The sequence below is a fragment of the Lissotriton helveticus genome, chromosome 12, assembly GCF_964261635.1.
Source record: "Lissotriton helveticus chromosome 12, aLisHel1.1, whole genome shotgun sequence".
Taxonomy (NCBI): domain Eukaryota; kingdom Metazoa; phylum Chordata; class Amphibia; order Caudata; family Salamandridae; genus Lissotriton; species Lissotriton helveticus.
In genome coordinates this window covers 293,153,168-293,165,730 of record NC_136073.1, presented here as the reverse complement: position 1 = coordinate 293,165,730, position 12,563 = coordinate 293,153,168, and the positions used below count along the sequence as shown (strand labels likewise).

Sequence of the window (12,563 nt, the reverse complement as noted above, 5' to 3'; positions counted from 1 at the left end):
GCACGTGCGGTTGCCGATGTGTGCCCGTGACGGTCCCTGCACATGCAGCCAATGGGAAGAGGGACGCTGGCCGCATACGGCCAATCGCAAGTAGAGGAAGCTGTGCACCGCAACAACAGGGCCAGTCATTGGGCCATTTCACGATCACGCTTCCAGGGCTGACCAATTGCTGGCGACGTATGCCACTGACACGTGCTGAGGGCCCTATATATGTGTGTTGGCCAAAATGAAACTTTCTACCCTGGGGACCATTGCTGCCTGTGACCATCACCTCGACCTGCTGCTGCTGCTGAGCTGACCACCGACTGCTGCCTGTGACCATCACCTCGACCTGCTGCTGCTGCTGAGCTGACCACCGACTGCTGCTCTAGTGCCATACTCCGTGATCTTGCCATGTCATCAGGCAAAGAGATCCGGTCTCGACCCTTCACCGCCGCGGAGCTTGATGTCCTCGTGGACGGTGTACTCCGCAACTATGGACGCCTCTACGGCGCACCGGGACGGGTGGTAAGTGCAGTGTGGGACATGTTGGTGTGCATGAGGGGGCCGAATGATCAGGCCTATTTCTATCTTAGCTGTGTAGTGTGGGCTAGACATATGTTCCTGATTGTGCATGGCTGCTGACAGTAACGTCTTGCCCCTATGTGTGTGACAGGCCACCTGTCCACTGACTTACACCCTTTTGTCTCCCATCATGGTAGGTCAAGCTGCACCTTCGCAAGGACCTGTGGAGGAGCATAGCAAGGGAAGTACGGGCATTGGGGGTGTGCAACAGACGACATACACACTGCCACAAACGCTGGGACGACATTTCCAGGCTGAGCAAGAATGTAGCGGAAGTAACACTGGGCCTGATTCCAAGGACGCCCCGTCTGGCCCGACGCTCCATGACCCCTCTCATGCAACGTATCATTGCAGTGACGCATCCTGAACTGGCCGAACGTCTGAGTGCCGATCGACAGCAAACTAGCGGTGAGCATACTGTCTGTGTAGGAAACCTGTGAGTGCTATGCATGTATTGGTGCACAGACACACTATTGAGTTCCGTGTTGCGTATGTATGCCTGTGATGCCTTTTTGGTCCCATTGGGCGGTACTCATTTGACATCCAGGTCCGCCATGTTGACACGCCACTTGCTTAGTAGTTGAGTGTAAAAGCACATCCCCTAGTGGTCCATGGCCCCATGGCAGAAAATGTGAGGATGACTGGTAGGGGTGGGCCATGTGCAGGATGAGGGCTCCTAAACCTTTGTCTGCTATGTGATTTGGCTATCCTGTTCCTTCTGTACGTGAGTGTGCCCATGACTCACACATCTTTTCTGTGCATTTCAGCTTTGACAGAGGACACTCAGCCACAGACGGTGGAGAGTAGCCGAGGAAATGAGTCCGGCTCAGACTTCGCACACACGCAGACTGACACGGAGGAGGCCAGCGCCGGAGAGGGGGACAGGACCGTCCCTGAGGACTCGCATGTGGAGACGCCATCGTCCTCCTCGTCGGACACTCTGGGTGAGCCTGCACTGTTGTCACAGACTGGGAGTGGGCACTCACCACCTTCTGTCGTAAGACAGCACACAGGGCCCACACTTCCGCCAACTGCACCATGTACTGTTCGTGGCCGGAGGAGTAGGGGGAGCAGAGTGGCGTTCGGTGCAGGCACCGCTGCCCCTGCCACGGTGAGCCAAAATGCACTGTGTGCTGAGGCCGTTGATCTGCTCAGACAGCTGTGTGTGGGGCAGACCAATATGACAAATGCTTTCCAGGACCATGATAGGAAGTTGGGGCAGGTGGTGGCATTCATGGAAGGGATGCATGGCGATCTTGCAGGTCTACACAGGACAGTGCAGTCATTGGCAAGCAGTGTGTCGTCTGCAATAGTACAGTCGAACGAACAGGGTGCTACTTGTGTTTCACCATCTACACCGCTGGATGTCTCAGGGGGTAGTGATTATTCTGAGCAGGACTCAAATACAGCTTATTGCACTAGAAGCAGCGTCAGACAGCACGTCAGGGCACGCAGGGCACAGACCCCATCCCCTAGATCAGCTAAATCTGTTCACGTAGACGACGTCAGATGCACTGGAGTACACACACAGGATCCACAAGTGTTGTTGGGGGACATGCCTTCCGGAGCTACACAGCCATTCAACACGAAAGGTACTCCCAAGGCAAGGGATAGTCACATGTCCATGGACTGTTCCTTGGACAAGGCCAGTCAGAAGACAAAGGCACCTACTAAGAGCAGGGAGACTCCCAAGAGCAGGCCCACAGCAGAGGTAAGGGACTCTCCCAAGGACAGTGAGAAGACTAAGGCACCTACTAAGAGCAGGGAGACTCCCAAGAGCAGGCCCACAGCAGAGGTAAGGGACACTCCCAAGGACAGTGAGAAGACTAAGGCACCTACTAAGAGCAGGGAGACTCCCAAGAGCAGGCCCACAGCAGAGGTAAGGGACTCTCCCAAGGACAGTGAGAAGACTAAGGCACCTACTAAGAGCAGGGAGACTCCCAAGAGCAGGCCCACAGCAGAGGTAAGGGACTCTCCCAAGGACAGTGAGAAGACTAAGGCACCTACTAAGAGCAGGGAGACTCCCAAGAGCAGGCCCACAGCAGAGGTAAGGGACTCTCCCAAGGACAGTGAGAAGACTAAGGCACCTACTAAGAGCAGGGAGACTCCCAAGAGCAGGCCCACAGCAGAGGTAAGGGACTCTCCCAAGGACAGTGAGAAGACTAAGGCACCTACTAAGAGCAGGGAGACTCCCAAGAGCAGGCCCACAGCAGAGGTAAGGGACTCTCCCAAGGACAGTGAGAAGACTAAGGCACCTACTAAGAGCAGGGAGACTCCCAAGAGCAGGCCCACAGCAGAGGTAAGGGACTCTCCCAAGGACAGTGAGAAGACTAAGGCACCTACTAAGAGCAGGGAGACTCCCAAGAGCAGGCCCACAGCAGAGGTAAGGGACTCTCCCAAGGACAGGGACACACACAGACAGCAGGTGTCTGCTGGAGACAGGTGCACCACAGACGACAAGTCTGCTGGCAGGAACAGGGCGGCGAGCAGGGCACAGGCTACATCCAGAGACAACACTCCACCTAAGGATAAGGCACATCCTACGGACAAGGCATCTGGCATGGACAATGGCGCTATCAAGGACAGGCATACTTCACCCCTGGCTGCACTGAGGCTGATGTTTTCTACTAAACGTAACACTGATGTCTCCGCGGCGGAGTCCCCCCATACCTCCACTCCCATCCAGGCCAGTCAGAAGCAGAGGAGGGTGTCCCCTGTTGTTGCATCCCCCATTACACATCATTCCGAGTCCAGGCGGCAGGCACAGAGCAAACGACAAGCAGGCTCCAGCACGTCCCCCGAAACCAGATCCCCCGCAGCAGTTGCGCCACCTATGCTGGGTGGTGATTCTTTGGAGTCCCCACCACTTGGCAGTCCTGTCCTGTCCAGGGTGCACTCACACCACCCTAAGAAACGCAGACACACACCATTGACACCTGCCAACCCCGATTTGGCTCTAGGTGAGCTATCCCCAGCTCCCAGGCCCACCCTGCCTCCTGGCCCATACAGCCCTGTGGCTCATCATTTCAGTTGTCCCAGTGGCGCTGGTGCAGTTGACTCTCGTGTATCAGATGGTGGCACAGTGTCAGTTGTGCCCTCTCCTGTTGCAGATCCTGGCAGGGTATGTGGGTCTATGGCTCACGTGTCAGTTAGGAGATCTGTGGCTGTGTTGCACACTCCTGTTTCTGGTGCTGGCAGTCTGTCTGGGTCAGTGGCTCACGTGTCAGTGACTACATCTGTGGCTGTGTCTCACACTCCTGTTGCTGGTGCTGCCAGTGTGTCTGGGTCCGTGGCCCATGTGTGTGTCACTCGGGCTGTGGCTGTGTCTCACACTCCTGTTGCTGGTGCTGCCAGTGTGTCTGGGTCCGTGGCCCATGTGTGTGTCACTCGGGCTGTGGCTGTGTCTCACACTCCTGTTGCTGGTGCTGCCAGTGTGTCTGGGTCCGTGGCCCATGTGTGTGTCACTCGGGCTGTGGCTGTATCTCACACTCCTGTTGCTGGTGCTGCCAGTGTGTCTGGGTCCGTGGCCCATGTGTGTGTCACTCGGGCTGTGTCTGTGTCTCACACTCCTGTTGCTGGTGCTGCCAGTGTGTCCGAGGCAGGTAGTTCACGCAGTCCCCCTGATTCTGTGATGTGAGGTGCTGTACACTTCACTCAAATGTTAGTTCACATGGTGTGTCCATTGAGAACTGCGTGGCACTCTTGTGGTCCCTGTGACGGTTTGGTAGGGACACGTAGTTGTGCTGCCTCTGATGTACCTGTTCTGTACTGCACATTGCCCTGTTGATGCTCTGATACTGCATTCTGCCCTCTCGTTTACTGCCTCTGATGTACCTGTTCTGTACTGCACATTGCCCTGTTGATGCTCTGATACTGCATTCTGCCCTCTCGTTTACTGCCTCTGATGTACCTGTTCTGTACTGCACATTGCCCTGTTGATGCTCTGATACTGCATTCTGCCCTCTCGTTTACTGCCTCTGATGTACCTGTTCTGTACTGCACATTGCCCTGTTGATGCTCTGATACTGCATTCTGCCCCTCTCATGTGCTGCCAATGATGGACCTGTTCTGTGCAATGGACTGTTGATGCACTTAGCCCCTCTCATGTGCTGCCTCTGATGGACCTGTTCAGTGCAATGGACTGTTGATGCACTTAGCCCCTCTCATGTGTGCCTCTGATGGACCTGTTCTGTGCAATGGACTGTTGATGCACTTAGCCCCTCTCATGTGCTGCCTGTGATGGACCTGTTCTGTGCAATGGACTGTTGATGCACTTAGCCCCTCTCATGTGCTGCCTGTGATGGACCTGTTCTGTGCAATGGACTGTTGATGCACTTAGCCCCTCTCATGTGCTGCCTGTGATGGACCTGTTCTGTGCAATGGACTGTTGATGCACTTAGCCCCTCTCATGTGCTGCCTGTGATGGACCTGTTCTGTGCAATGGACTGTTGATGCACTTAGCCCCTCTCATGTGCTGCCTGTGATGGACCTGTTCTGTGCAATGGACTGTTGATGCACTTAGCCCCTCTCATGTGCTGCCTCTGGACCTGTTCTGTGCAATGGACTGTTGATGCACTTAGCCCCTCTCATGTGCTGCCTGTGATGGACCTGTTCTGTGCAATGGACTGTTGATGCACTTAGCCCCTCTCATGTGCTGCCAATGATGTACCTGCTCTGTACAGCACAATGCCCTGTTGATGCTCTGATACTGCATTCTGCCCTCTCATGTGCTGCCAATGATGTACCTGCTCTGTACAGCACAATGCCCTGTTGATGCTCTGATACTGCATTCTGCCCTCTCGTTGACTGCCAATGATGTACCTGCTCTGTACTGCACAATGCCCTGTTGATGCTCTGATACTGTATTCTGCCCTCTCGTTGACTGCCTCTGATGTAGCTGCTCTGTACTGCACAATGCCCTGTTGATGCTCTGATACTGCATTCTGCCCTCTCGTTGACTGCCTCTGATGTAGCTGCTCTGTACTGCACAATGCCCTGTTGATGCTCTGATACTGCATTCTGCCCTCTCGTTGACTGCCTCTGATGTAGCTGCTCTGTACTGCACAATGCCCTGTTGATGCTCTGATACTGCATTCTGCCCTCTCGTTTACTGCCTCTGATGTACCTGTTCTGTACTGCACAATGCCCTGTTGATGCTCTGATACTGCATTCTGCCCTCTCGTTGACTGCCAATGATGTACCTGCTCTGTACTGCACAATGCCCTGTTGATGCTCTGATACTGTATTCTGCCCTCTCGTTGACTGCCTCTGATGTAGCTGCTCTGTACTGCACAATGCCCTGTTGATGCTCTGATACTGCATTCTGCCCTCTCGTTGACTGCCAATGATGTAGCTGCTGTGGTGCCCACTTTGCCCATGCTCACGCATACACTGTGATTTTACCCCTATTTTGTACAATAAAGGTTGTCTATCAGGTCTCGTGGTCTGTCGTTGTCATTCCTGCTTGCGTACTACAAATGTGTATTTGTATATGCTTCTCATCAGTGGTTTCGGTAACATGACACTCCCCCTCCCTACGTCACGTCCCTTACTGGTATTCCCCTGCAGACAGCCAATGGTTTGTGCCTTACCTGCGTCGTCGTCCGTGGTGGGCCATGACTAGGACGTGGTGGATCGCGAAGAGCATCGGGAAAGCGTGTAGCGCTGGGTCCATGGTGTTGGTCAGCTTGCGGTGGGTATCTCTGCTATGTCACCTGTCTTCGCAGTGGGGATTCCGCCGTGTTCAGACAGGTTGTTTTTCCGCTGCGGTTTTATGTGTATTTTCCGCCATCTTGATTTGGAGGACGGTCTTCGACGTCAGTCCGTACGGCGTGGCCTCCGGATGTGTTCCGTCCGCCACGCTCTCGTGTGTAGTTCGGCGGCGGAGCGTGCTTTCCCGTCGCGGACGGGAATTTGACACGTTTTCCTATCCTGATATGGCGGACGGAGTATCCGCGGCAGGCGGACACGGAAAAGGCTTTTTCCGCCTACTACAGGGCCGCGGTGGCTCTTCCGTCCGCCATCCTAATGAGCCCCATAATCTGATGGACATCTGGACTAACCCTGGGCGTAAAACTCTGCTCCACTCATGGAGTTTGTGGCGTTTGGTAACTCTGCGTTCCGCGTAGAACACGGAGTTACCGAAAACTCCGCGCTCCTCAGTGGAGCGGAGTTTTTTTGCTTGCTCGCACTTTCAAAATGCATTTTCCCGTGTGGTAGCGGCTTACCGGGATCCCAGCATTCGCCGATGAGATTTCCTATCAGTTTGCGTGCGCCGTGAGATTTGGTAGCCGGCCGCACCGTCCCGCGAGAGTGCGCGATTGCGAACACTTAATTTGGATGCGCCATCAGACATCTGGCGGAAGTACTGTGAAGATCGCGACGCCAAACACGCAAAATGTGCATTCTACAGAAGAATATTTCTCAAGCTTCTCAAAAATGATGATTTGGATGAAAAAAAATCCTCAAATTGACATCTGGCTGTACTTTTTTATGCAAGGAGTGCTTTTTCTTTTTTAACTTTTTTTTTAAGAGGAAGGAAGTGGCTCAGAGACTCCAACTTCCTATTCCTGTCCAACAGGGTCCTCCCAGTGCTTTGTCCATGTCCTGTTCACTTTTCATTTGGATTTGGAGCTGGAAGGATAACTCTGTGCCTATTGCATCATTAGCATTGGCTTTGAGGGTTTTTGGATTTGAGATTTTCGTCATTTTACAAGTAAGGTGGAGAATTGGTGTTGTTTGTTTGATTGGGGCATTGCACCTACATTTTTTGTACATTTCATCATTTTTCATAAAAAGTATTATTGTTTTTCTTTGTATGTAATATTTGTACTAGGTTTGTTTTATAAAGGAAACATGTTGCAAAGTTCACTACATTTTCTCCAACTTTTGTAATCAATTTGTAATATTTATTTAATTCACTAGCCCAGTAGTCTGCCATAGCCCTTTCAGCCAGTAGGCCCAGAGGTACTAATCATGAGAACTGCCCAGCGAGATGAGGTGATCTGTGAGCGTGTTTTGCATTTTTGTGCTTTTTATTAGGGACAATGCCCTGGGGTGGAGTCAGGAGATGAGGTGAGGAGATGGAAGGAGAGAGAAGGAGCATCTTAGGATAAGCACTGTAGCTTTGGCTACCTGACCCATACAACGTGACTGTACTTCTTAGGAAGTCTTCACACGCTGACACCTTTTCCTGATCTTTCCTGGAGAATGCTAAGTAGGGATGTCACAGTAGTGGTAGGGTAAGGACAGACTAAATCTCTTTATTCTCTTTATTCATTCACCACAGATGAATATGGATCTTGACGTGGGGGCAATCATTTCCTAAGTTTGACTTCCGGAAATTGGTATTCTGTTTATGATCCATCGCATAAAATTAGCCCGTAGGTTTGGATTTGTATTAGTTCCCATGTATTTCTACAACCTCGTAATAAGGTGCTTGTACATTCAATTGTTTTTGGCTTCGTAATAAAACCACTAACTTGGAATTCAGAGTCAGTGATTCTTCAAAGTCCTGGTTCTTATAAATTGTAGTCTGTTGAAATGAGTTATTTCTAACCCCGGGTGTAGTGCGCGTAGCGGAGCTACACGGAGAGCCACGGAGTTGAGAACAAACTCTGTGGAACTCCGTGGAGCTCTGCTACGCCACCCGCCTCCCACCCTCCCTATTAACAATTGTTTAAAACTTAAATAAAATGACTATAAAGTAAATAAAAACCACTTACATTGGCTGCTGCATCCCCGAGCTGCCCTTCTCCTCTTCATCGCGGTCTCTGGGAAAACTGCGCATGAGTGTGCGCCCGTGCATTTTGCACAAAAATATGTATGCGCGGGCGCACGTGCTTGTGCAATTTCCCCAGAGATGGAGATGAAGAGAAAGAGGGCAGCCTGGCGATGCCGCAGCCAAGGTAAGTGGTTTTTATTTACTTTAAAGTTGTTTTATTTAAGTTGTAAGCAAATATTAATAGGGGGTTGGGAGGCGAGGGCTGGTCAACTCCACTCTGCCGCGGAGTGTGCAGAGATTTGCCTACTCCACGTTCTCCGCGGAACGCGGAGCAGGCAAATCTATGCATAGGCAACTCTCTGCAGACTCCACAGGTGGAGCAGAGGTCTCCGCCTGGGGTTAGTTATTTCTTCCCTCTACACTGCTCAGCAGGTAACAAAGGTCCATCGGCCAAGAGTTCCACAGTAAATTGGTAGGAAGGAACTCGGCCCTATCAGTTGGTAGCTGAAGGACGGTTACCTCTTTAGTGAGCGGAGAAGCTAGGAATATTAGGGAGCAGTTCACGGTGGAGTGAGTATGAATAGGGATGCATGTGTTAGATTGCAGTGATGATTTTATTGTGTGATGTCTTGCGGAGATGGGTTGAGAGTCAAGTGATTGTGGTTTCAGGCCGAACGCATGTGGTCCATTTGATACAATTTGTTTTTTTTGGTGTCAGGCTCGACGAGTAGCCTAAGATCCCGGGATAGATTTGTGGTATAGAAGACACCAGAGGTGTAATTGTCTGTCCAGTGATTGTGGGAGTCGTGAGGCATCATCGACAAACCCACTGGAAGTTAGGGAATGTGTGTGAGAGAGCTTGAGAGGGTCATGTGAGAAGCTAGTGCACCAGGGCGGACAATGGCGATTCGGGTGACCAATGCAGGTCGTGGCTCACTGTGTGTGAGGGGATTCGAGCTTGTGGATCCTATCAGTTATTTGTATGACTGTCCGGCCATTCGTGGGCAGACGGTTTGAGGTGGCTGTCTGGTTATTTCATGGACAGACAATGCCAGAGGTGAGGCAGACAATTACTTGTGAGACTGCTCGCTCGTTTCGTGGACAGACAGTCGTGTTGTGATTGTCCGGTCATATGGTGGACTGGCAGTTACTTGTTTGTATGAATGAGGTGTGTGAATGTGTAAGAGGTTGTAAAGGAGGGTGAACTGCTAAGTGAGGAGGAAGAGTGACTTTGGAGTGTGCCACGCTGTGATAGGTCAGTTGGTGTAAAGACGCGCTGGGATTGGTGGATTGTCATCAGTAAGTAAATATGAAAACATCTTGTGAGGGAAAGAAGTTGGTGGAAACATGCGTTTCTTTAGGGTGTACATGACCTCTGTAGGGGAGATAGAGGAGTAGTAACTCAAATGGGTAAAAAGGCACCACCCGAGGACACAATAGCACATTATATGTCCACGAATGTAGGACTCCATACCATAATTTGGCTTCAAAATTGGCATAAGGTTACTGAGAAGTAGGGAGATTTGGCTTTTTCACGTTATGGTTAATTTAGATTGGATGTCTTGTATCACTTGAGGGCAGTTATGGCTTCATTGCGTCCTCCAGCCACACCAATACAGTTTGAGGCACTGGATGCATGGATAAGAGCAGCACATGTGAGGAAAAGGGAACAAAGTAACTAAAGAGTGAAAAAGTCGATAAGGGTGTTTCACGATGGGATGCATTGGCGAAGAGATGGAGAGTAGATACCACTGAGGGAGAGAGGCTATTACCAATGTTAGTGAAGGTAGGAGACACCCAGAAGAGGAAGGAAGAAGAAGAAGATAGTGACACAGGTGAAAGTTTGCAGGATAGGTTGCTAGCAGAGCGTCCACTTCCTTATAATCCAACGTCGGAGGAGGGAAGACAAGCGCTTAGGGAAGGTACACAAAAATTGCAGACAAGTTCTAGTGAGAGAGTAATGGGAAAGAATTCAACAGGAATGGAGGGATTAAGAATACAATCATCTAGGAGTGCAGAGACGAGTAGAGCTAATACTGTTACATGGTTACCGGATACCCTTACGGTGCCGGTCACCGTTGGTCCAATAGTGTCAGTGTACGATCCAGGTCAAGCAGAAAACAATAATTGACACAGTTACCAGCAGCAGGAGAAAATATCAGTTCTGGAGGAAATGGTACGAATTGGTCCTCTTTTGCAACCTTTAGAGGCTAGTACTCTGTTGTCCTCCACTGCAAACTCTTCTAGAGGGCACACTGAGTCTAAGGCAGTAAGATCGGTGTTGTTAGCAGACTCACATTCTGATTTGAGGATCTGGGAACCCCCAGTTAGGGGTGCATGGGTAGAATGGCAGGAGGAGGAATGGATCAAGGAATTTTAGAGAGTCAAAATGTCCCACAGTCTATAGTTGAAGGGAGTCACCTAGGGAATCGGAGCAGTGAAAGTAGAGAGCTAAACAGTGCATTGAGTCAGGAAACAATTAAGGCCACTATAAAGGCCCAGGTACGGGATGTGGTGTGGTTGAAGGCAGAAGCGGATGAAATTATTAGTGGAAATTTACCTTTAGAAAGGATGGAACTTTATGAACAAGATGAGCTGTTGTTTGTGGTGAAGGATGAGACCCCTAAGGCAAGGAAAACTCATGAGAAATTGACAGAATTAGCACAGAGGTATGATGTAAATGTGTCCGAAATGAAGATGTTGCAAGGAAGTCATAGGCTAAATTACAGTGATCAGGAATTGGAAGAGAAAGGAGTCATAGGGTTAAAAACACACATTTGAGAATTGATTATAGGAATACGTGCATGGAGCATTCTTGACAAGTGGGAAGAGAGGTGGTCCAAGAAGAGGGGTGTCAAAAAGGGTATAGGCGATAAGCTGACTCCGGGAGGAGGAACAGCAGGAGTAGAGACGTACCCGTTGTCAAAGGTCCAGAGCAGGGGGTATGTGCATGTGCCTTGGAATAGGGGTAATGTGGCAGCACTTACAAATGACTTTCCTCAGCTGAGGAAAAAACATGTTGAGTGGTACAAACAAGTCGATCACTTTGTCAAGATTTCAAAGGTTTTGTGGATTGATTTGAATATGTTGTTTGACATTGTAGTACCAAGTGATCTGTGATCAGCTTGTAAAATTGCTGTTGAATGGCCAGCGTCAGAACCAGAGAGAGATCCTGTTACACATGGTCCTTCACCTGTGGTTATGAAAAAGTTCGAGCAGGTAATCACGTGGATACAGTCCAAAATTTTGCCACAAGATATTGATTGGGTTAAGAATGATTGAACTATCCAAGAGCCCAAGGAATCAGTCCATGCTTATTACGAAAGGCTCTTACAAGCCTTCAAGAAGTATAGTGGACTAGACACACTAGATTTTAAAGATATGGGACAGTTTGTCTCCAAATTAATATTGGGGTAAAGACCAGAGATTAGCTTCATGATCCAAGAGCATTTGATCTGTTGTCAGAACAAATCTGTGGATGAGATTCTACGGTATACCAGGATCTGTAGTGATGAAGTAGACTCAAAACATAAGAAGCTAAAGGATAAGCTGATGCTTGTCCAGATGAGGAATGCAGAAAGTGTGGACCAGGCACAGCCGAGCCGAGGGACACTGGAACGAAGGCAGGGGAATGGCCAAAGAGGCACCCCAAAACTCGTCAGGTCAAGGGAGGGGGTCCCAAGACAGGGATGGATGTTGGTCCTTTAAAGAAGACTACTGTATGCCATTATTGTCCACAAAATCGGGCATTGGAAGAGCGAGTTCAGGTTAAATCCCACTAATCAGGTCCAAGATGAGGAGATAGTACAGGTACCTGAGGTGGTAAATACAGCCGTAAGACCTAGGTCTGTACATGGGGAAAGTTTGGGAACGCAAGTGCAAGTTCCCCAACCACCGAGAATCCCACAAGCAAGCAGAGTGTACCAGCAGATGCCACTCATTGAGACTTTCGATGAGTTTACTTCAGACCTGTTACATTTACGGTGCCGGGGGGGAGGAAGACTGTACCCTTGGAGCAGTCTTGGAGGTAGACCAGAGAGGACCGTATGTAGAAGCAGATGTCGACGGTCACCCCATAACCTTTTGATTGATACTGGTGCTACCCGTTCTAATGTAGGATCCGCAGTAGTCCCAAACCTACCCCTCTCAGGACAATAAATCCAAGTTGTAGGAGTTGCAAATAAGAGAATGGCCAATCCATTGACAGATGAGATACCTGTGAGATTAGGAACCTTTCACGATCAACACCAAGTGGAGTTGCAGACTAATGATGATG

General features: G+C 50.2%; 1 protein-coding gene across 1 annotated transcript; it reads left to right on the top strand.

Annotated features, from left to right (window-relative positions):
• Positions 1-566: 566 nt before the first annotated feature.
• LOC144798012 (uncharacterized) lies at positions 567-7,891 on the top strand. The gene is made up of 3 exons (XM_078668800.1): positions 567-972; positions 1,332-2,275; positions 7,853-7,891. Exons 1-3 carry the CDS (start codon positions 888-890, stop codon positions 7,889-7,891), a joined length of 1,068 nt encoding a protein of 355 aa, XP_078524926.1. The 5' UTR covers positions 567-887.
• The last annotated feature ends 4,672 nt before the right edge of the window (positions 7,892-12,563 follow it).

Coding starts and splice junctions, on each gene's coding strand:
- LOC144798012 (XM_078668800.1), top strand. CDS start 888: ATGACCCCTCTCATGCAACGTATCATTGCAGTGACGCATCCTGAACTG. Junction 973..1,331: donor CGATCGACAGCAAACTAGCG/GTGAGCATACTG, acceptor TGTGCATTTCAG/CTTTGACAGAGGACACTCAG. Junction 2,276..7,852: donor AGAGCAGGCCCACAGCAGAG/GTAAGGGACTCT, acceptor CATTCACCACAG/ATGAATATGGATCTTGACGT.